Here is a 24,289-nt window from a genome sequence, read left to right as displayed (position 1 = left end):
GTCTTAATGATGGTCACTGTCCTTCCTGCCAGTCCTTGGGTACGGCTAGTAGGGTCATTTCCCAAATGATATGGTCTTCGAGGTGGGGGCTGACTAAAACGTGCTGCATCTGTGGCAACTTCTATCCATGCTCTTGTATGCTCTGCAAATGAATTCTCCCCACATCCAGCAGGAGTATGCCTTGGGTTGTTCTGAAATTGTTTAGCTATCTTCCATGAGTGTCAATGTATAACTACACTCTTACCCAAAGAGGCCATAATCCCTACTGAAGAGTTATTAATTATACATGTACCTAGTGTTTGTATTCCAGCTTTCCCCAGGGAGCTCAAAGCACTTTGCAAATACGAATTGCAAACAATAAATAATGCCTTTGACTTCTAAGAAACCTATCTCTGAGGGTTTAAGCTGATGCCTCCCTGAGCATTCTCACAAGAGTGAAGCCCTCCCTTCTCTAGGGCAAGAAATCACCTCCTGTCTTCTCCTGTACGAAAAAGCAGGATTAATTTTACCAAAGTGGGACTGGGATATGTGAGGGAATAAATTCGTAATGATGTTTTAAAAACCAGATAGGTGACATTAAGGGGCTTTTGGAAGGGAAACATGGCTTTATACTAATATTGGACCATAAGAAATTTTCATTACTCAACTATAATGATGAGGGGAGAGGGCGTGTACAAAGTGTGGACTACAATTTGACAATCCCAAATTAAGTATCGTCTCTGAAGCACCTGAGTAACTGTCTTACCCTTGGCTAAAAGAACTCATTTCTTGCCCTACTGAAGGGAGTTATCCAAATGAAAGATGTGCAGATGGGATGGACCTATTTATTTAACAGCTTGCTCTGTTTTGAGTCCCTTACCCAGGGAAAGCAGCGGAAGAATTATTTGGGCCATGTTTTGGCTCAGCACAGAATCCAACCGCAATTGAATTAGTATGTAGCAAATGTGATATTTTAGGCACAGTTTTGTTTGCAAAACAGTAAATAAATAAGAACCACTGGCTGCTTTCTATATAAACCTGCTTCTCCTAGGAAGTCATCAGTTCCGAAATTTCCCTTTCACTGGGCAGAAATTTGAACTTGAGATGAGGATCAGGTCTTTCAGAATTCTACAAGGCTGCTGTCTACCCTGAAAATTGTACACATTCAATTGATATCAATTGGTAATGAGACCAGCTCTCCAGGTGGCTGTTTCAGAACTCACTACCACTCTTGCTTTTTTCCAATTCCCCGTTGTGTAAATGGAGCTCTTAAATATGGCGCTGCATTAATAGAGCTCTTTGTAGAATCATTTTACAACAACAAAAATGATGACTCAGAGTATCAAGCCCATAATGATGATGATGATGATGATGATGATGATGATGATGCATCCTTTATCCTGATTCCATATGTAATTCTTGCAAAATAGCTTCAGGGATTACATAGTAATCAAAATAATAACGATGACACAAGCTAACATTTATGAATGTCATGTTGCAGATACTCTGAAAGTTCTCAATAGGGCTTCAATTCTCAGGATTTCATGACGTAAATGCTATGACTATACCTGTTTTGCACACACAAGAACTGAGGTACTGGGAGACAGTTGCATTTACCTAGGGCCTCACTGGTAATATAGAGAGACACGGGGGTCTGATCCTGGCTGACGGGCTAATCTTAACTATTACTCTGTCCTGCTTTTCAGAAAACATTTCAATAGGCACACAGGCTCAAGATTTTAACTGGACCACCATGTCCTGTAATTCTACAATGATTCTGTCATTTGAAGGGATATGGAGCATCTTATGAAAAAAAAATTTTATTCCCATACATTATAACCAGTCTTTGAGCTGGAGAGCAATATTCCTACCTTACCATAAAGCAAGATCTTATTACACATGGCTGACTGAATCTAATTGGGTTGCAATCCACACAGCCTCCCTGTCAATGGCTTTTAAATGTCTATTTCCAGCCAATGCTTTTCTCCAAAATTCTAGTCCCCACATTTCTTACTGTTTTTTGCTACCTTTAACTCTGTATTTATATTATAGCCTTAATACCTCACATAAATTTTAGTAGTTAAAACCTGCTTTTGTCCCATTTTAAATCTCGTCTTTCTTTTCTTTCCATATCACCAGTATTATTCAAAGCTATTAATTAATACCTTCATATTTTAGATGACTGTTTACTAACTATCATATGCCAGAGGTCCTCGATAGGTACTGAAGACACAGAGGTGAGTGAAAGAGAGAGCACCTCTGTCTTCCTAGATCTTAAATTCTTTGGAAGAGTCATATGTTAATACACTAAGAGAAACAGAATTATAAACTATGAAAAGTTTCCTGTGAGAAAAGTTTCCTCCTATCAAAACTGGGGGAGGGGCCAAAGAGGGTTTCCCTGGGGGAGAAATGGGGAAAGGTGGGTGGGGTGGATTCCTGTAGCAGAGATAGAGGAGATAGCACCTGCAGACACTCTTTGTAGGCAGACAGAAGTGTGTGGAATTGCTGACAGATGGTCCAGCTGCCCACAGAAAATGAGGTGAGTGATGTGAGGGGTGTCAGCTGGCACAGAGCATCCCCAGGCCTGGAACCCTTTGTCATGGTTCTTCACTTTGCCTTAATACACCCAACCTCTCATCAAATCCTGCTGATCTTGGTGTGCCCTCTCAAAATTACCTTTTCTCTTATCCAATCTGGCCTTGACTATGCCTATAGGCCTTTAGATGGTTTGCAGGGCTCCCGTCCCTAGCTTTCCTAAGGCACTGAGGCCTGGAGTTTTTCACTGCAATTTTTCCAAAATATATCCCACAATATTCTTTCCATCAGAAACTTCACTAACTCCTCAACCCTTGCAGCTAAGCACAGACTCATGGGATGGTGTATACAGCCCCTTAGCATTAGGCATGGATGGCTTTTACGTGGGGAGCTGAACTTCCCTTTCAGAAAGTTTCCTGCTTTAAAAGCTCTTTTCTCTAAACTAGAATGTATTGTCAATCATGAGGAGGTGCTTGGGGAGCTCTGGAGATCTTTGCTAAACATTGGAAAACACCAATGTAATTATTTTATTTTTCTTTCAAGAAAAGCACACCTGTCTCTTTTTCAGTATTTCATGAGTGAACAAATATATTTGATGGAGTAAAAAAGTAATATTAGCTCTCTTTGTATGCACAGGTTTTCTGGAATGCATTCATTCCTGCATTTGGCAGATATTTTGGCATTCCTGACTATATGTAAGGACAGTGGAGGAAAAACTTTAAAGCCTGTGGACCTCTTTTAGCTGCTGTATAGGACAACAGGAGGGGTTTAGGGAGAGATGGCTAATAGGTTGAGATAAGATTAGGTAATGTAAGTCTTTGGACTTAATTATATTGATATGTAGGGAGGGTTCTTCACAGGGAAGTGAGGCTGTCAGGCATGATGAAATAAAGTAAATTTGTTGTTGATACAGAGGAAAGTGAAAAGAGAAAAGTGGGTCAGTGGGAAGTCAGTGCATGGCTTAGGCATTGTAGAATATTGGGGGATGTCCATGAATCAGGTGGCCACCTTACCACCTGTTACATGCTCCCATCAAAGCTGGAACATTTCCTCTAGGTCATGGCATTTGTTCTGTTTATAAAATTAGGTTTACTTTCCATCTTCACTTGGACGTGTGAGCTCCATGAGAGCAGAATCCTTTACTGTGCAGTCCGAATGTCTGGGCCCGGGGGGCGGGGGAGGCACATGGTAAGCGCTCAACAGACAAAAAAATGTGGAGGCTTAATTATATGGCCTTTTATTATTTTTTTTTCCTCCAAAAACTATTACTAATGTTTGCTCTTGCTTACTTTTCTTTTTTTTTCTTTCTTTTTTTTCCTCCCATAGTTCTACTACATAAAATTCATCATCTCAGTAGAGAACAAAGTTCCTTGTCTTTTCTCTTCAGTGCATATGTAATGTGTACATCTTTTTGAAAGATTAAACTGCATAGTTAGGCAAGAGTATTGCATGTGTGTAAGTGTGCCTGGGTGAGAGGGTGTGAGTGTGTTAGTATGTTGTGGGTATAGGGGGGAGATGTTCTTTGTTATTATTTCATTTCTTTTGTACTTCATATTCAGACACAAGAGGTGGAGGAGAAAAACAAAGTATTCTGGGCTGCTACTGTCATCGCTTCTCTCTGTTCTGCCTCAGATCTGGAGGCAGAGACCCTCCCCCAGCTTCTTACCTACCTCAAATCCGTGGCGGCAAGTGAACAGAGTAGTATAGTCCTTGGGTTCAAAACCTCCTGTTGCAACTGAGACTTCAGGCACATTTTTAATTTCCCTAAGCTTCACTTTTTCTCATTTGTAACAAAAATAATAACTATTCCAAATTGTTGTCATGTCACAGGCTCTGACCCCGGGAACTGGCTGGCTCCTTTTAGGAGTGGGGCAAGACTCTTGGGAAGGGGTCTTGGGGAAGAGCCAGAAGCAGGCTCTTTAAGTCTGCATCTTAGGATATCCCCAAATGTTCCTTTACTTCCTTATCAAGTGAAATGTCCCATATGAATACACAAGAGCTTTTACAAGTTTGGCATGGGATAGGCACTCAGTAAACTTATTTTTAATCCGTTCTCTGAGCTTTCTCATATGCAAGTTTCCATTTCCATGGCTAAGGCCCATTCTCGAATAAGAAGGAAGAAGGTATCCAAAAAGGGACAACACTCTGGATGGGGCCTTCATTTCTGAACAGGTGGGACTCCCTGTTGGAGAAACCTACCCACCAGGAAAGGCCTCATGCTATTGTCTCTGTGCCATTAAACAAGATCCTGCGGTTACATCTTGATGATTTCACATTGTGAAAAGTGCCTGAAGTTATTCATGAGCTAGTTACACTATTTGTTAATGATTGTAGAAAATGGTTTAGGAAATCATCTCTAATTGACCATCATTTATATTTTCATTTATGGAAGTGCCTGAAGCCAGCACTGACTGCTCTGCAATTTCTGCACTTGGCAGGCTGCGTGGCACTGACGGGCATCAGGAAAACACAAAAGACCAGGCATCTGGGTCCCATTCCGACCATGCTACACCTTTCACACCCGTAAGCTTTTTAACAAATCATGGTTCTATGCTCAACATGTTTTTTTGTCTTCCTTCTTCACCATTCCCAAGTGGTGTGCACAGTATTAGATGCTAAGATACTTTTAGACCTGATTATTAAGTGCAGGTTGGCTCATCTCCCCATCACATGGATATATTTGTGCTCTGGGTCAGTCACTGCTGGCCCCAGTCCCCAGCATGACATCACTAGAAAATGTATCAGGATTGTCATCCAGAGCAGTACTTTTGAAATTATCTTTATAAATAACATTTAGAAAAGACAGAATTATGATTTGAAGAAATAATGGCTCCATAGTGGTAATGGCTTCCTTAAGGAACACAAGATTTATATCTCCAATTTATTATCTTGTGCTTATTCTCTATGTGCACACCTGCATTCCATCCAACCACAGACATGCACACCCTCCTCTTTTGCTTCTCCCTACCTTTGACTTGCTGTCTCATCTTTTCCCTCCTTTTGTCCTCTTGCCTGTGTGACCAGGTCTTGTGTGCTCTTTATGACTCCAGTTCAGGGTTTATCACCACCACTGGCAAGCCTTCCCTGATTTTCCAGTTTTCTCACACGACAGATGTGTTTTCAGAATTTGTCTTCACTGTATGGTACTACTCTTCCTATGGCCCTGGGTCACTCACTAGGCTGTGTGTGTCTTGGGAGAAAAGCTTTGTCTTTTTTCTCCAAGCAAGTGTTCATAACACCATTCCTGGAACATCACGGTGTGTCCCTCCTGTGTGCTGCATGTTGATGGAAGCCTACTCCTGCCAAGCTCCATATCGGCCACCAGGGGCGATGGAAAGAAATAAGCACCAGCTTCTAGTAGAAGTGCGGGTTCTCAGTGGCATTTTAGCCTACCTGGTAACAAGTCGCAAATCGTGACCCAGTATTTCTGCGGATTTGCATCGTTTTATACTGTCAGTACCTGTCGTCATCAAAATTTTTTTGAATGTTCACAAATACATGAATAGCTAACATTAGTTCCAAATAATGTAAAGTTTTAACTGCCATGATCAAAAGCATCTATATTCAAAAGCAATTGGATCATAAAAAGTGAGCATAAAATTTACAAAGCCGCCTCATCCTGGATACTTTAAAGACTAATTACTATGTTGAGTTCTAATGACTATTGCCTTCAAACCCCATAAATCATATACAAATAAGAGGAGAGAGTTTTTAAATGTAAGTGAACTCTAATTGGGTCTCAGCAGAAAGGAAAATAGATCTTTAGTAGCTCAATGAAATCTCTAAGCCCATAAAACACCAGACAGTGTTTCCCATGGAGTTTTGGGATCTGTGCCTTTTACACATGCTGTAAAGACTGAATTCGGAGAACAAATCTGAGCCAGAGGAACTTGTTTGATTTCAAATATATCATTTGAAAAATAAAAACAAAAATAAATTAAGTTCCTAATTGTTTCATTCAATGTATTTTTTTTTATTGAAAAAAGAAAGCAGTTCCATAATGTAAGCTGTAAGGAAATAGGGGTTTGGACAGAGTACCATGGAAGAGGGGCAGTTGGTCTGCGTTTATTCCCAGTAATGGGACTATTGCTATGCAAATGACTTTTGAGTTAAAGGTAAGACAGGTTGAGGAATATTTTGTGCAAACGTAAACAGAACCACTGAAATAGAAGACGATAATTGTTACTTATTAAGGTGCTTAGAATAGGGCTCAATGAGGTAAACCAGAACCCATCACCGAATAAGCTGGAGGATTTGGTACCTGTTTACGACTTCCTCTGAGAGTTTTCAAGGTTGTTTTTGAATAAGAAATGAATTGAGCCCTAGAAAATCATCATAGCTGAGTGGATCTGGGAATGCTCAGCGCATTGCAGTTACTGACTCATGAGAAATTCTCAAATAGCTGAGTTTTTTTTCTTTTCTTTTTTTTTTTTTTTTTTAAGGCTAGCTGATTCTTTTCAGTTCTAATCTCTCCTCACCTTCCACGATAGAAATAGGAAGAACAACCTTAGTGTTTAACGTTGCCATGAAAATTGACTTTATCTTCCATGAGGCTTGCAGTATTTTCAATATAAATGTCTGCTTTTTCCAAGAAGCTTAAAAAATGTTTTTTTTTTTTTTAATTTTAGAAACATTTCACTAAATTTAGCATTCAGTTATGCATGCAGTGATTTGAGGACAAACTCTGGACAACTGAGTTTGGCTTCAGAGTGGCCACAAATTGGTTTTCAGTGTTTTGTTGTTGTTGTTGTTGTTGTTGTTTTGTGAAGTCTGGCTAAGTAGGATTATCACGCAGACATATGCCTTCATCCTAAAGGCCTTTATTTTTATATGGCGGGTGCATATAAAAGAAGAGACCTAAAGCAGAGACCTAATCTGGATTTCCCTGTGGAAATCCAGATTACAGTTAGATTAGAGGGAAGAGATGTGTGAAATGACTGGTAACAGGTTAGACAAACTACATTCTCTTTACATGTAAAGTTAGTGTAAAGCAAGAATCTGTATGTCATGGTTTTTAAGGTATAAAGATGAAATATGAGGAAAAAAGTTTAGACAATCCCTAGAACAAAATAGTCAACTGATATTTTAATACTACTGATTATACCCATAACAATAACTAACATTTATAGCTGTAACAATGAAAACTATTGAAATTATCATGATCAATCCTATATGTTGAAGCACGGGTGAGATAAAAGAAATATTTTTCATATATCACCAAAACCATTCACTCCTTTAGTCTATTAAAAAAATCAATAAATATTTATTGAGCCCCTTACTATAAGCTAGGCATTTTTTTCTCTACACTGGGTATACCCCAGGAAAAAAATACAGGTAAAGTTTAGTTATGGAGCTTATAATTAAATAGATAATAAAAATAACTAAACAAGTTTAAAAAAGGTATGAAATAAGAAAAGAGCAGGATGGTAATAAGTACTCTAAAAACTAGTTATTTGAAAACAAAATAGACTTTTCTACAGTGTCTTACCAAAATCTTTGTAAGGAATATTTTTACATAGTGACTCAGAATCAGTTTGTATGACTAAAACAATATTTTCCCTAAGTGTAGGGAATCATATTCATATTTTCTGTTTTGGACTCTTTCATTTTATTAAATCTCTGCCTTTATGGAACTGACATTCTAGTATACGGAGATAGACAATGAATAATAAATATTAACAATAAGCAAAATGTTGCAAGGTGATAAGCTCTATGTGTGTGAGGGGGAGAGCTGGGTAAAGAGGTCAGGAATATATATAAGTGAGGCATGGGTCTCACAGTTTCTAACATGACTATCAGAGAACTCTTTAAACAGGTGGTATTTGAGCGAAGACTTGGAGGATTTTGGAGTGGGCGTGGGTTTTGGGGGGACACATGTGTATATCCAGAGAAAAGTGTTCCAGGCAGAGAAAACAGAAAATGCAAAGTCTGAGACAGATGTATTCTTGTTAAGGGAAGCATCATGACTGGGTCCTAGTGAGAAGGGGGAATGGGGTAGGTAATAAGGAAAGAGAATCAATAAAAGTGATTGGACCTTATAATCATAACAAAGACATTGCCTTCTAGTCTGGATAAGATGGAGAGTCATCGAAGGGCTTTGAGCAGGGAAGTAGTTTATCTGATTTACAGCAACTGATCTGATTTTTACTGATATATACGATTTAACAAGATTGTTCTAGATGCTCTGGTAAGAATAGTCTATAAGAAGCTAAGGTTAGAAGAGGAGTAGTTAGGAGGTTATTGAAATCATCTGATGAGAAATGTTGGCTGTTTGGATGAGGGTCATAATAATGGAATTGATGGGGGCACCTGGGTGGCTCAGTGGGTTAAAGCCTCTGCCTTCACCTCAGGTCAGGATCCCAGAGTCCTGGGATCGAGTCCCGCATCGGGCTCTCTGCTCAGCGGCGAGCCCGCTTCCCTTCCTCTCTCTCTGCCTGCCTCTCTGCCTACCTGTGATCTCTGTCTGTCAAACTAAATAAAAAAAAAAATCTTTAATAATGGAATTGATGGGAGGTAAAGAAATAGTTGGACTCAGCATATATTTTAAAAGGGGTGCGTAAAATTATGTCATACTCTGCTGGAAATAGGGTATGAGACAAAGAGACGTGAGGGGAGGTTCTAAGATTTTTGGGCCAATCACCGGGAAGTAGAGGCTTGCCACTTCTGGGTGGGAAGTTATGGAAGGAACAGGTTTAGAAAAGAGGATCATAAATTCTGTCTTGGGCATATTAAAGTTTGAGGTTATTAGACATCCAAGTAGAGATGTTGAGAAAGTAATTGTATAGAGGAACCTGCGGGTGGCGGGGGAGACCAGTCTGGAGATAAAAATTTGGAATTGGTCTCCATTTAGATAATATACTGGATTCAGTAGTGTCCCTCCAAATTCACCTCAGAATGTCAGAATGTGATTTTATGTAGAAATGGCATGACTTAACACAACTTAATTAGTTAGTACAACTAATTAGTTATGGTAAAGTCATGCTGGATTAGAGTAGATCCTAAATCCAATGACTGGCATCTTTGTAAGAAGAAGGGATAGGGATACATAGACTCAGAGACACATACAGACACAGTGAGAAGGACATGTGACATGACAGTACAGGCAGAGATTGAAATAATACAGCTATAAGACAAGGAACACCAAAGATTGTCAGGTCCCAGAAGAAACTATGAAAAGACAGGAAAGATTTCCCCCTAGAGTCTTTAGAAGAATTGTGGAAATGCTGACACTTTGATTTCAAACTTGCAGCTTCCCAAATTATGTGTAACAGAAATTCTAGGATACCAAAAAGATAATATTGGAACCCTAACACTGGATGGGATTGTCAAGGCAGTGAGTATTGAAAAGTTCATAGACTGAGCCCTTGTACTTGAACACTAAGAGGGCAAGGAGAAATAGAGGAATCAGTGATGCAGAGGGAGAAAGATGGCCAGTGAAGAAGGAAGGAAACTAGGAGAGAGAATGTCCTGGAAGCTAAGTGAAGAATTTTACAGAGAAGAGAGTGACCTGTATAGAATGTTAAGGAGAGTTAAGGAGAGTTAAGATGGGGATTTTAAGTGGAAAATTAGATTTAGCAACATGAAGGTCATTAATGACCTTAGCAATAGAAGTTTTAGTAGAGACCCAGGGGTGAAATCTTACTGGAGGGAGTTTAGAAGTAGATGGGAGAGAGGAATTGGAGACAGGAAATATAGATAAAGCCTCAGGAGTTTTATTGCAGACCAAAAGAGAACAGAGAAAAACGGCAATGGCTAAAGTTAAAAAGGTTGAAGAGTTTTCTTTTCTTTTCATTTTTTCTCCTTTAACATAGGAAAAAAAATATTAATGGGAATGAAGTAATATAGAGGATGAAACAACCAAAAAGAATTGTAAAGGAAGGGGGATGTTGGGGCACCTGGGTGGCTCAGTCATTAATCATCTACCTTCAGCTCAGGTCATGATCCCAGGGTCCTGGGTTCAAGCCCTGTGTCAGGCTCCCTGCTCAGCGGGAAGTCTGCTTCTCCCTCTCCTACTCCCATGCTTTTGTCCCCTCTCTTGCTATGTTGCTCTCTGTCAAATAAATAAAATCTTACAAAAAAAAAAAAACACAAAAAAACGGGGGGAGGGATGTTGACTAAGTGATGTCTTCAAGTACATGAGAAGGATGAGAAGCAATGCATAAAATGATACTAGGTGAGATCATGGGCAGTTTATATAAGTTAGATAATAGAAGGTAAAACACATGGGTTTAGAAATTGATAGGTTAGTAAATATGGTGACAGGAGGTTGTGGGATGTTGTGAGAACTGGCCATGCTCACGGAAGACCCTTTAGATCTGCCATGCACACTGGGTATGCAGGCTAATTTTCTTAAGATACTAATTCTTGTACATCAGGCCAATCACACATATGTCTAAAGCCCTTTATGGGACCCCTCTTTACAAGCACAAGTCCAGATTCTTTGTCATTCTGGTGTGAGCCTTCTTTGCCTGATCTCTCTCTACTAATCTCTTCCAAGTTTCCCCTCAACGTGCAGGATCTTATTTTTTTTTTTCCATCTTTCATAATGAGAAGGTTGGTTGGGTGCATGTTCTGCTAATATGCTCATCAGCGCTAATGGCCTACAGCTTTACTGCTTCAAGCGTGGTAAAACTCAACAGCATTGTTCTTAAATCTCTACAACTGCATAAGCATATAACCTTATATTTTGTTCTGTTTTGTATTCCTAGCTAACTTCTACCTTCCTCCAACAAACCTCTTTCTCTGAAAAACACTATCTCATTACCTCAACCCTTTAACTGCTCATCATTTTTGTTTTCATTTTCAGATTATTTAAATTCTAGCTAGTTGACTTAGAGTGCAATATTGGTTTCAGGAGAATTCAGTGATTCACTAGTTACCAACATCCTCATCTTGAATTCACAAAATGTGTATGTTCTGTCAAATCATTTACCTTTCCCTTTGCTCCACCATCAACATCTCTGTCCAACCACTCATCCATCTTCCCCACCACACATCTCTTTGGAGTCAGGGTGTTATATTGGAGGGAACATATACTTTGAAGTTCTGTACTTCTGAGTTTGAATCTTCTTCTCCTTTTTCTTCTTCTCCTTCTTCTTATTCCTTATTTGTGTAACTGTTTACATCCCTGAAAATCTAGTTCCTGATCTGAAGATTTAATTAAAAAATATAAATATCTTGGGGCACCTGGATAGCTCAATCAGTTAAGCATTTGACTCTTGATCTCAGCTCAAGTCTTGATCTCAGAGTTGTGAGTTCGAGCCCTTCTTTGGGCTCCACACTGGGCATGGAGCCTACTTAAAGAAAAAAAAAGAGAAAGAAAAAAAAAAAGAAAGAAAAAAAAGAAAAAAAAAAAGAAAGAAAATCAATATCTTTAGGGCACCTGGGTAGCTCAGTCAGTTAAGCATCTGCCGTCAGCTCAGCTCATGATCCTGGGGTCCTGGGATCCTGCCCCAAAGCTGGGTTCTCTGCTCAGTGGAAAGTCTGCTTCTCCCTCTGCTTCCCACTTGTTTTCTCTCCCTCTCTCTCACTCTCTGGAATAAATAAGCAAAATTAAAAAAAAAGAAAAGAAAAGAAAAGAAGTATCTTTAGTACAGAATTAAATGTCTAAAATACAGTAGGCATGTATGACCTTGCTTTTGCTTTCAACTAGATTATAAACTTCTTAAAAATAGAACTAAAATATTATAACTATTCATTTACTTAGTATCTGGTACACATTAGGCATTGAATAATTTTTAGTTCATAATTTTGGTGGAGTGTTAATAAAATTCTCCAGAGTGGATTTTTATTCAAAAAATATCTTCTGGAGGATTATGATAGCCAGCCCTGTGTTATACTTTATAGATACAAAGATGAATAGGCAACTACCCCTCCTAGGGGACCTTAAATTCAAGAGGAAAGACAATATAAACATGATAAATTGAGTTTGTTACTAAAAGTGAGCACAGTGGCAGTATAGTAGATTATGCCGGTCTTAGGGGTTAGTGAAGACTTGGGTGGCATGAGCTGGATGTAAAAGAATGAAGTGGAACTTGCCAGGCAGATGAGGAGGCAGAGGAAAAGAAAAACACACAGAGGTAAAGAAGTGCATTATTTGGAAAGATGCTGAGTTTTCAGGTATGATGATTCAGATATGAAAAATATGTATGTGATAAAGTTATAAAGGTTTAAAAAAAAACCCTTTGTACATCAGGTTAAGAAGTTGGAATATATCATGTAGAATTAAGGAGGCTTAGGATTTTTTTAAGTGCTAGAGTTACAAGACAGAATATGTGTTATAATACTCACACTAATGACAGTGTGGAAGACAGTAGAGTAAGAACACTGGAAAAGTGGGAACCGGTAAGAAAAAAGAAAACAAAATCATGTTTTTAAATGACTGAGATGAAAGAATATTTACCCTAAAGCCAAACTCAAGGAATTCAACTAGATATTATTCGGACTTTTCAATTTTGAGTTTCTACTTCATATTTTCCCATTCTTATGATTAGATAATTGTCAAGCAGGATATGAATAATAAAATGACCTGCTAAATGGTATGTGTTATCCTTTGTTGAATATTAGAAGAGTTTTGAAAATAGGGCCAACAGAGAGACCCAGGGAGAAGATCATGTGAAGATGGAGAACATCAGAGTGATGCATCTACAAGCCAAGGAATGCCAGGGATTGCCAGCATCCACCAGAAGCTAAGAAGAGACATAAAAGTAACCTAACCTAGAGCCTTTAAGAAAATATTTTGTACTTCTAGAATCCAGAACTATTGTCCAGATAAAATAAATGTATGTTGTTTAAGGGGGAAAAAAAAAGAAAAGAAAGAAAAAATAAAGAAAAGAGGTCCAACATCTCCCAAGGAGAGCATGGCTTCTCCCTAACCTGAAGGTCTCTCTCCTCAGCTAGAAACATCCACATGATATGTAGAGATAATCTGTCACTGATCAATTTAAAGCCTAGACAAATCCAACTGTAAGCGTGTCAAACCTATGGGCCTATGAGTATTTGGAATGTGTGGTCCCAATGGTCAGCACTGCAGGGAGAGACTGCTCTATGGAATGTCTAATGGGGTGCACATGAGTGATACAAAGCTGGCAGGACAGATGTAACCAAATCCCAATAAGCTGAGTTGTCACTTTGAAGAGTCAAGGTTTTCTGCTATGCTTCTGGGAGACCAAAGAGTTCTTTGCGCCAACATGAGGTTTTGGGGTGAAGGTGGATGGAGGGGGAGAGGACAGTGGCAGCAGCAGCCTAGAGGTAGCCTCCCACTCTTGTGTCAACTCAAGAAGCTCCAGGGTTTTTCTGTTTTCTATAACTTTCACTTTAGATTTCATTTGAATAAAGTGTTCTCTTTTGTTAAATATTTTATTTTTTTAAGTAATCTCTACACCCAACATGGGGCTCAAATGCACAACACTGAGGTCAAGAGTTATACATTCTATTGACTAAACCAGCCAGGCCCCCAAAAGTGCTCTAATTTGCAACCAATTTGAAAACCACTGGACTAGATATATAAGGCAAATCCAGATGCATGGGAAAGAGATAGAACCCTAAATACTAACAAGAGACAAAATATTCCAGACAGTTGGTTGGAATCCAAATCTGAATTAATTCCCTGAAACATCACAGCCTCAAATGCAGGAGGATAAGCTAGTGCAGACACAACCAAATTGTTCAGGAATTATCCACTTCCTTAGGCGTACCACTCCTTGTATTCTTCTGACGTTCTCCCAGCTTTGAGTCAGTAAATACCAAGGTGAAACAGTTTCTAAGAATAATTCATTGGTCTCTGGATTTATTGAGAATATGTATCACCTAGATTTGTACTGTTTCAGAGGAGTTATTTCTTTAGATATAAAAAGTTTCTAAGCCTCACTGAATTTGTTCATCCATCCTTCCATCCGTCCGTCCTTCCTTCCTCCTTCCCTCCTTCCTTCCTTCCTTCCTTCCCTCCTTCCTCTCTTCCTTCCCTCTTCTTTCCTGCCTCCCTCCTTCCTTGCTTGCTTGCTTCCTTTAAAATTTACTGAGTATTTACCATAGTCCAGACACTGGGAATCTAAGATATGTGCAGATCCTCAAGGTGCTTAGAGATTTGTGTGAGAGACAGGTGAGTATACAAATAACACAGCCCAGTACCTGTTAAAGTAGAAATGAGCACAGAGCCTGTAGGAGAAGATAATGATTGCATCAAAACTCCTAAGAAATTGATATCAGTATTTGTATGGCTCTAGAAGAACTGGTTGCAATATTTTAGACATAAACTGTGATGTTGGGGATGCTTCAGAATACTCTGACAGACATGGTCCCTATGAGATTATTAACATGTAAGATGGATCATTGTGAATCAGGTGTTAGAGAAGAGGTGTAAAATATGTTATTTTAAAATGGACAAATGCATACAGAACACGTTTGCAGAATCTGTATGTGTATATGAATTACCCAGACAGTGGAATAGCAAGACTCCAAATACTCTCAAGGAATGTGGTCCTCATCACTGTACCTAACACATAATTATCACATTCTGACTTAGTTTATTGGGTTGAAATAGACATGAAAACACTCCAGTTCTTAGAACTGGAAGGAGTCTGGAAGAGCATGCCACTGAACAACCCACCAGTGCACACAATGGGTGTTTCCTTATCATAGGCTGGCTGTGGCCAGGTCCCCTTGCCCTATACCTGAACATTTGTACCACCTGCAGCTCAGCTCCTCTCAGTACCAAATATGCTACTGCTCCAGAGCTAGTATTCATATTTAAGTGATAAAAACCCAGACAATAATAGTTAGGAAACAATATGTGGAAATATGCAACAGACAGAGCCAAAAGGAGAGAGAGCAAACGAACCAGGGAAACCAGCATTAGCTGTAGTGGTTCTTGTATCAACTGATTCAATTGTGTATCGGTCTAATAGGCCAAATGTTTTTCTTCTATTCTGGCTTAGATGATTTTATAATCTTATTTCACATTATGTATTGTGAAATTCCATGAAGGCAATTAGGAAGAAAAGGAATTATAAAAAGTAGGAATTGAAGAGAGAATGGAAAAGGATTCTCTCTTATTAAAGTTTTGACAATCCAATTACACGATAGACTTGAGGTTCTTTTATATTCCAGCCTGGCATTACGGTATTTCATTACACACACACACACACATGCACAACACACACAAATTTTGCACATGTACTCAGGATTTTCCATATGGACCCAGATGTTATAATAATATAGCATTTTTAAAACTTTGAATAATGAAATTTGTATAGTACATATAGTATATATATATATATAGTGATATAATATATAGGATATATATATATACAAATAGTAATATAGGTATGCTATATATTATATACATGTACTAATACAGCATTTTAAAAAATTTGAATAATAAAAAGACATATAGAAATCCTTAGAAAACAGTAATGATCAACTAAAAGACAATTTGATCATTTTTGCATTTTATGAATCCTATGTTTAATTCTAATTTCTAATATTTTTTCAAGGAAGCTTACAGGTTCGCTATCAGCTAAGCAAGGAAGAAACCCACATTTTCAATATTGATGCAGAGAACTTTGCCAACAGAAGGATGCACCACTTGAACATTAACCGGGAGGGAAGAGAGCTTACAATTCAGGTACCTTACTTCTCTTCTTCTCATTCAGCCAAATATGCTTTGTCTGTTCAGTAAAATTTTCTGAGCTTCTACCCTAAACCAAGTGTGCAGCCAAGTTCTAGAGATAGATACTTGACTCCAGCTTTTGAAGAACTAAACGAAATTGAACTACAGTGTGTTCCCCTCTTCCTACCAGTATCAACATCACCTGAGACCTTGACAGGGATGCAAATTCTTGGGCCTGACATCAGATCTACTTAATCAAAACTTCTTTACAAGAGGGGTAGCAGGTGATTCTGAAGCCCGATCAAGTTTGGTAACCCCAAACTGGAGTATAAGAGGAAGACACACAGCTGAAGAGGAAATCACAAGAGACTCACAAGGGCTAGGGTTGAAATTGCACAGATATGGGAACATAGATGACATCACTGATCTCTTCTGGGCATCGGTATTTGTTTCTTGGATAAAGTTAGGAATAAACTGAGTAATGAAGGTGAGTAGGAATTGGCAAACTGGAGAAAAGGGAAAGAAATGCTCAGACGGTGGGTCTACATGAGAATCAGCAAAGAGGTCCAGCAGGGCATAGTGTGTAGCAGGCACACTGGAATTCCATTGGTCTTGGTATAAAAGGCAGGGATCAGTTGAGGGCACATGACAAGAGAGAAGTGACAGAGTCCAGATCATCCTATTCAAATCATGACCTCAAGTGAGCCCTTCCATCTGCCTAGCTAGTGTCTCTTATTATTATTCTTATTTTTTAATCCTTCGCTTTCTGGATTACCTAGATGATAATTTTAAACCTCCTTCTTTCTCCTTACATGCCAACAAATTACAACCCTATCTTTACTTGTACAAGATAACTTTGTTTTCTTCTTCCTTGTGATAAATGTAGCATTCAGAAGAGAATGCCTGCACACTCTCACCACCACATACACCCACCCATGTGCATTGTGTGTTCAGGTACTCTGTCTCCCTCATGTTGGTGAATACGAGCAGATGGGGCTTCTGTCTAAGACTGACTCCATGACTTGTGGAACAGGTCTCTCACCCCACTGAAGAACATCACTGTAACATCTTCCCCTCCTTTGTCGACATTTCCCAGTTCTGTTGGATGACTTCACAAAGCGTAAACATGCAAGGTTTGCATGCATTACAAATGTAACTACAATACAACACAACACAATACAACATGACAAAAAACACTCTCTACGTCAGGGAGGGGAACCTCTCTCTTGTGCGACTTCATACAGTGTCCCATTTTTTCTTTCAGTTTTTTGCCCACATCCTTGGAAATGTTTAAATATTTGGTCTTCCAAGCTGCCCTTCCTTTTTCTTAAGCCAAGAAAGGATTCTTAAGCCAAGAAAAGAGTCCAGTCTCTGTGCTGGACTAAAATTATACTTCTCAAGACACCAGTGGTCTTACATAATCTAACAATCTTTTCCTTACTTGTCCTCCCATTGGCATTTGACATAGTAATATCTTAGCTCTTGAGATAAATTCTTATTTAGCTTATAGGACATCTCTTTGACCTGCTGTTTCTTCTGTATCTGCTAGTTGTTCATTCTCTTCTCCCTTTCGTTGCCCTCCCATCGTCATCTGAAGTAGAGCATCCCAGGACTCACCTTCATTTCCTTTGTGTCTGCACTCATTCTGTGTCTAATCTCATTCAGACTCACATCTTCAAGTGCCATGGAATGCTGATTAATTAATCCCAAAGGTACATCTAACTCCAATCCTTTCTCTGAATTCCAGACCTATCTATCATTGCCTACTTGGCTTATCTCTTTGAATGTCCATTGGGCATCTTGAATGTTACCAATTTCACAATGAATTACTGAAAATCTTTCCCTAAGCATTTCCTATCCCCATAATCTTCCACACCTCAGTTAATGACAGCACTATTCTTGCAACTTCTCCGTCTAAACATTATAGTGTCATCTCTGATATCTCTCTTCTTCACCTGCAACATCCTGTTGACCAACAATCTCTACCCCGTCCCAACCACCCTCATTTCTTCCTTGGATTATTACAGTTTACATTTTCATCTTAATTGACAGATACCTCCTTCAGTTTTTGTTCCCCTACAGTGTGCTCTCAACACAGGAGCCAGAGAGATCCTATTAAAATATTAATCAGATGGTAGTGCTCTTCCATCCAAACATTTCAGTTGTTTTCTTTCTCATGTACAGTAAAAACCAAATACCTAGCAGAGGCTTAAGGGAATCTCCATGGCCAAGCATCCACAGCTTCATTCCCATGTTGTTTCTCATCTATCAGTATTTTCTTTGACTCTACTCATACCACTCTGGCCCCCTTGCTGTTACATTCCTTGTTGTACTTGCACTTCTTTCAGGACTTCACTCAAAAAGCTATTCTCAATGAGGCCATTTTTGATCACCTTAATACAGTGACCTATCCCTTTGACTTTCTCCCTACCATACTTAAACACAATCTAACATTCAATATAACTTATTTATTTATCTAATTCTTTACCTTCTCTCTCTTCTAGAAGACAGGGATTTTTTCACTGTTTTCATAGAACCCCCACTTTATCAAGCAGTGCCTAACATACAGCAGGGACTCAATTAGTATTCATGAACAGAATGAATGAATTCCACAGGGCTTAATGTATTATGTGGAGGAGATAAAATTGGCCCTGTGGCAAAGTGAAGGGAAACCATTGGGTAAGCAGTGTGGTTAGAATTTCATTTTTAGGGGCTCACTGTGATCACTGCATGGAAGTACACATTTGGGAGTGATGAGACATGACAGAGGCCACTCAGAAAGAGATCGTGAGGCCTTCAATTAGTGCAGTGGGGAAACCATGGAGTCGGAGATGTGAAATGTTATAGACATAACATCAGTGGCATTGGCCAACTTTTTGGATGTGAGCTATGGCAGAAGTCAAGGTTGACTATTAGTTTTCTGGATTGAGTGGAGGTTGAAGAATAATTGTCCATTATGTGGTAAAAAAAAAAATCCCTGAGTGATTATAATATAATGAGCTTCCCTCTGGAATTTACTCTTCAAATAAAGGGGACACATCTTTGGAGAAAGCTTGGGTTGGTGTAAGATTGGAGGATAAAAGGGATGGGAAAGATGACTTCTCATTTGAATGTTTTGACTGAGGTTCTGATGGGACATGCAGGATCCATTCCGGTGGGAATGTGTACATATGATTCAAATTTTCCTTCTTTTTGTTTCCTGTATTCTTTTGCACAAATGAAAGAAAGAAACAGGTCAGTGAGAGAATGAACAATAGGAGGTATTCCCTTCTTTTTTCCATAAAAAGGATTTCAACCAATCAGTTTAATAGTGAATGATAAGCACACGAGAGTGCAGAAACAAAGAGTGCAGAAAAAACTGGAACAGAGGCTTTTTTAAAAATAATTTTAAATCAGTTTATTGACACAGTCACACAACACACCTCCCTCTCTGATACTACTACCACCCCTCTTATCCTGTCTAGTTCTCTTCTCCTTTCCTGCTTAGAAAAAACTATTCAGCAAAAACAGAAAAGGGTAGGCTCCTACTACATCTCCAGTCCTGCCCTTAGGCCCTGTGAGGCAGGGTATAGGCCTTACTCAGAACTGGTTAGAGAGAGGGCATGTGGGCATCACCATACTCAATCAGCCAGAGGCTTCCTGTACCTAAAAACAGATTCCCTCACAGCCCCCAGGCCTTGAGTTGCTATTCTTCCTCCCGTCTTTTAATGCTAAGAAGGAGGACATGAGGACTGGGCCACAACCGGGAGCAAGTACTCCCAGAGATGATTTGAGAATTGTAATTTGGCTAGTGTTTTTTAAGGTACAGGCCACCCAAAATGATGGACGTGAACTTCAGTGTTCCTATTTAAAATGCATGCATGACATTAAACAGATTAAGCCAGTTTACCCAAATGGCAGCTCAACGAAAAACTGTAAAGAAGGAGGTTCGGGGCACTTTTCAAAGTGATTACTTCCTTTTTTCCAGAGATGAAAATCCTGAGGTTAAGAAAGGCATTCCTATAGGACCTGAGTGTGAATTTCTATTCCACTACTTACATTATATGATCTTAGACCATTACTCGCCTTTCTGAACTCTGGTCTACTGCTTTATTAAAAAAGAGGGGGGATGAGAATGCAAACTGAGCTCAGTGAGTTTTTATAAAGATTATATGAAAGAGTATAACTAAAAGACCAAGCATGATGCCTGGCATGTAGGACTTACCCCCAAAAAGTTTGTTCCATTATCTTCTTTTTCCATCCCATTTAACAACTTGACAAGACCACTGGTCATCCCAGATTCTGAGATCAAAAAAGCTTTTCTAGGCCAGATTTCAAACTTTAGACATCTAATAGTTATAAAGAACTAAAGACAGGATGTCACCCCTTACCACCCTACCAATTATAATTAAAAACAAAGCCAATATGAAACCATAAAAACAAATAAAAGGAAATCTGAAAAAAAAATGTATTTCCCACAGAATACCGCAATGATTGCAATAGCCCATATTATAAAATGTTGAAGCCTAAAAATAAATGTATCTGGCATACCCCTCTTTTTTGCTTATGTGTTTTTGTCCTATGAATTTGCTAAGTTTGGTAACCCCGCACCTGAACCAGGTGTAATGCTTAGGTGCCCATATTCCATGTCAGGGATGGAACCCATCCCCCAACTATCCATAGTCCAGCAGTAGCCTCAAGTATCCTTTGAGTCATCTTTCCTTCCTCTCCAAACCTTTAAAAAATACTCATCTTTTTTTTTTTTTTCTAAAAACTCCCTTAACTGATTGTCATTTACCACCTTTTCTCCTTCATTAGTCATCTGGTTTAAGTACAAAAGACTAGGTAAGTTCCCACAAAACAGAATAGCAGAATAGGGATGACCCATCTACTTGAACAGTGAACTCTCCCATGTGTGACATTTGAGCATGGACGTGTCAAGGTTCAGGACAAGTTGCACAGGAAGCTGATCCTGTGGACTCTGGGCAACAGGTGAAGGGCTGGGGGAATCTCAGCTCACCCTGTTTTCAGCTCCACAATTCCCACCCATTCTGTCTCCTCTCCAACCTTGGCACGGGTGCATGAGGGGAGGTCACGGCCCCTATTGGAAGGCTCCTGCCCCTACTCAGTTTTAGAGAGTAGAAGATACAGGACCGAGCTCTGAAGTAGGGCGGAAAGAAAACTCTTTCAGAGCAAGGACTGAATCTGAATCCATGAGCATTAAACAAACTATTGATGGGCACGATGGGCACCAAAAATCCTATGTTGTACCTAACGGTGCAGGTGCTACCAGGCAGTGAGAAGCATCCTGGTGGTGTGACTAACTATGTCCCCATACCCCCAAGTTAGAAAGGGAATCAGTACAGGATGTTTATTCATTCATTCAGCAAACCCATGTTAGGAGTTACTTTGCCAGTTTCTGTAGAAGGTCCTAAAGAAAACATATATCACTAAGATGTCTGACTTCTCAAAAAGGCAGTAATTTAGTGAGGGTGGGAGGGAGAGAGGGAGAGGGAAAGAGAGAAGCAGATCATTATAATGCAGTACTTTAAATTCCAAGTTAGGAGCAGAAAAAAAAAAAAAAGTCATCTTGAGCATAGAGAAGAGTGTCAGCTGGTCTAATTAAGACATCAAGAGAAGCTTCCTGGATGAGGTAGACTCGTGGAGTACTCAGGACAGTGTTTGACACACAGTAGATTCTCAGATGTTTGTTGATGAGTTTTGTTGAAAGACAGAAGTAAAAACATACAGTGACTGCCTGCAAGCTGCTCAGATGTCTAGAGAGGTGTGGACAAGCAAAGCAAACCACCATAAGTGATGGGTGGACCACATGGCAATGGAGCATTGCCTTATGACACTGTCTGGCCCTGGCCAAGTTATTGATCTTCAGGATGTCAGTTCCTCAGTCTGTTATACAGGGTGATAATGCTTATTTGACAGAATTATTATTATTATTATTATTTTTATTTGACAGTATTATAAGGAGGCATATATTTTGAAATATACTTCAATATGATGTCTCATACATGCCAAGTGTTCAATAAATAGCAAATGTTGTTCCAGTCTAATTTCATAAATGAAATAGTAGTAAGTATTTAATGATGCACCACAAGTCATAGCAGCTGACTTCTTTCACGGCAGACACCACTGCAGAACCCAGGGGATCCCAGGAGATGCTTCATCTGAGCAGAAGTGGGTTTGGAGGGACTGGGAGATATGGGAAATTGAGTCTCCATCCTGGATTAGCTGCTCAGAGTGGAGAGCAGAGCTGGGCACATCGTTTTAAGGGTTCTTAATTCTTCCCCCCTCCCAAGTCAAACTGTAAGATAATGAGGATCCTTTCTAAGGAAAACATCATGTGAATGTTCAATGTAGAGCCTAGAAGAATTTGCAGATTTGACTAGACCAAAAAGGCTGGGGATGGATGGGTAACACTGCCTTGGAATGAGGAGGAGGGGAAGAAAGGTTTAGAGTTGGGGTTAGCTTAAGCCAGAAGAGGAGGGTGCCCTAAAGGAGTTTCCTGTAAATAAAGTCCTAAAGAATCCCAGTGGTGCTTTTTGCTTACCCCTGGGAGGGGGGCTTATCAGGTGTTCATGTTGGTGGCAACGGTTCAGCTAGCCTCTTCTCCCCACGGTCCAACCTTTTGTCAAACTGAAATACTTGCTCAGCAAAATTCCCATATCCATACCTGAATGGGACCAGGTCAGAATTATTGTAGCAAAGGAGGCAGCAAAGGCCAAATGGGGATAGAGGGGAATGGGGAATGAACCTGTGCTTTCCATTCAGTGTCAATCCTGCACGGCATGGTTCTAAGAAGGCTTCATTTGTTTGCTTGTTTGCAGCAAAGAACTTGCTGAGAAAATCTCAGTGGGGAGATAAATACCTGTCAAAAGCTGTACAGAATTTCCCAGGGAGACGACTTGTATGAAAGCCTTTATTTAACCAAGAGGGAAGAAAGGAGTATTTTTCATGCATTGTGGGAGAATTAGTGAGACATATCTTATCTCTCCTGAGAGAAAGTCCCAAAGAGACTCTGTGTGTGTTGCCAAGCTCTTTCCAGATGGGAGGGTTTTATTCCCTTTACTTACAGACTTCTGCTGATGCACCTTTGTTTTCTGTTTTCCTGCAGGTGGATCGGCAACTGCGACTAAGTTACAACTTCTCCCCAGAAGTCGAATTCAGGGCCATACGGTCACTCATCTTGGGCAAAGTCAGAGGTTTGTTGTTCTTGTCCATTCCTTTCCAGTGGGCTTTGTTGAAATCAATGAAGAAATAAATAATTTCCCTTGGGTTGTTTAGTGATTCAAATCTGGAGGCCCTTGCTCCTTTAACATGCAAGATTTAAAATTAAGAGTTCTGGCATAGGATGTGCTGAGACATATGTGGCAGGGTTGGGAGCTGGCATTTATATTTACTTTATAGAAGGCTGAGTAAGGCACATTAACATAGAAGTTGAGTAAAATAATTAATGTTTTCTTACTTTATAATTAATTAATTAACTTCAGATTTTTTAACTTAAATTTTCTTAATTTTTACTTAAATTAAGGAATTTGGCTGTCTGATTATTGGATTGTTCAAATGATTAGTCTCTTCATTAATTCATCACCAATTGAAAGAGGTTTGAAATCTCTTGTAATAGTGGATTTTGCTTTTTTCTACTGGAAGTTTTATAAATTTTCATCTTATATACAATGAGAGTCTTTTTTTTTTTTTAAAGATTTTGTTTTTTATTTGACAGACAGAGATCACAGGTAGGCAGAGAGGCAGCCAGAGAGAGAGGAAGGGAAGCAGGCTCCCTGCTGAGCAGAGAGCCTGATGCGGGGCTCGATCCCAGGACCCTGGGATCATGACCTGAGCCGAAGGCAGAGGATTTAACCCACTGAGCCACCCAGGCGCCCCTACAATGAGAGTCTTTATTAGATGCATGCAAGATTGAATTTTTTTTATCTTGATAAATTGAACTTTTTTTTCACACTAAAGTAGTCTTTTTAACTTAATTTCTCCTTGGGATTAAATCTGTTTTGTCTATTATTAATAAATCTGATTCACTTGTGTTTTAGTTCGTATTTGTGTGGTCTATCTTTTTCCCATATATTTATTTTCAATTTTTCTTTTTCTTCCCTTTTTTCTCATTTTTAAAAAATTCAAGTGTAATGAAGATACAGTGTTATACCCATTTCAAATGTG

General features: G+C 39.3%; 1 protein-coding gene across 1 annotated transcript in view; it reads left to right on the top strand.

The window, feature by feature from the left end:
* The window catches only part of CNTNAP5 (contactin associated protein family member 5), an 811,336-nt gene that overhangs the window by 742,998 nt on the left and 44,049 nt on the right, over window positions 1-24,289 (top strand). Inside the window, exons 20-21 of the mRNA XM_080798228.1 lie at window positions 16,008-16,138; window positions 23,232-23,319. Of these exons, the coding sequence (XP_080654354.1) occupies window positions 16,008-16,138; window positions 23,232-23,319 (219 nt within the window). The remainder of the gene's footprint in view (window positions 1-16,007; window positions 16,139-23,231; window positions 23,320-24,289) is intronic.

Source organism: Martes martes (assembly GCF_963455335.1).
Source record: "Martes martes genome assembly, chromosome: 3".
NCBI lineage: Eukaryota > Metazoa > Chordata > Mammalia > Carnivora > Mustelidae > Martes > Martes martes.
Note: the sequence above shows the minus strand (reverse complement) of the source record. Positions and strands in the feature narration are given on the sequence as shown.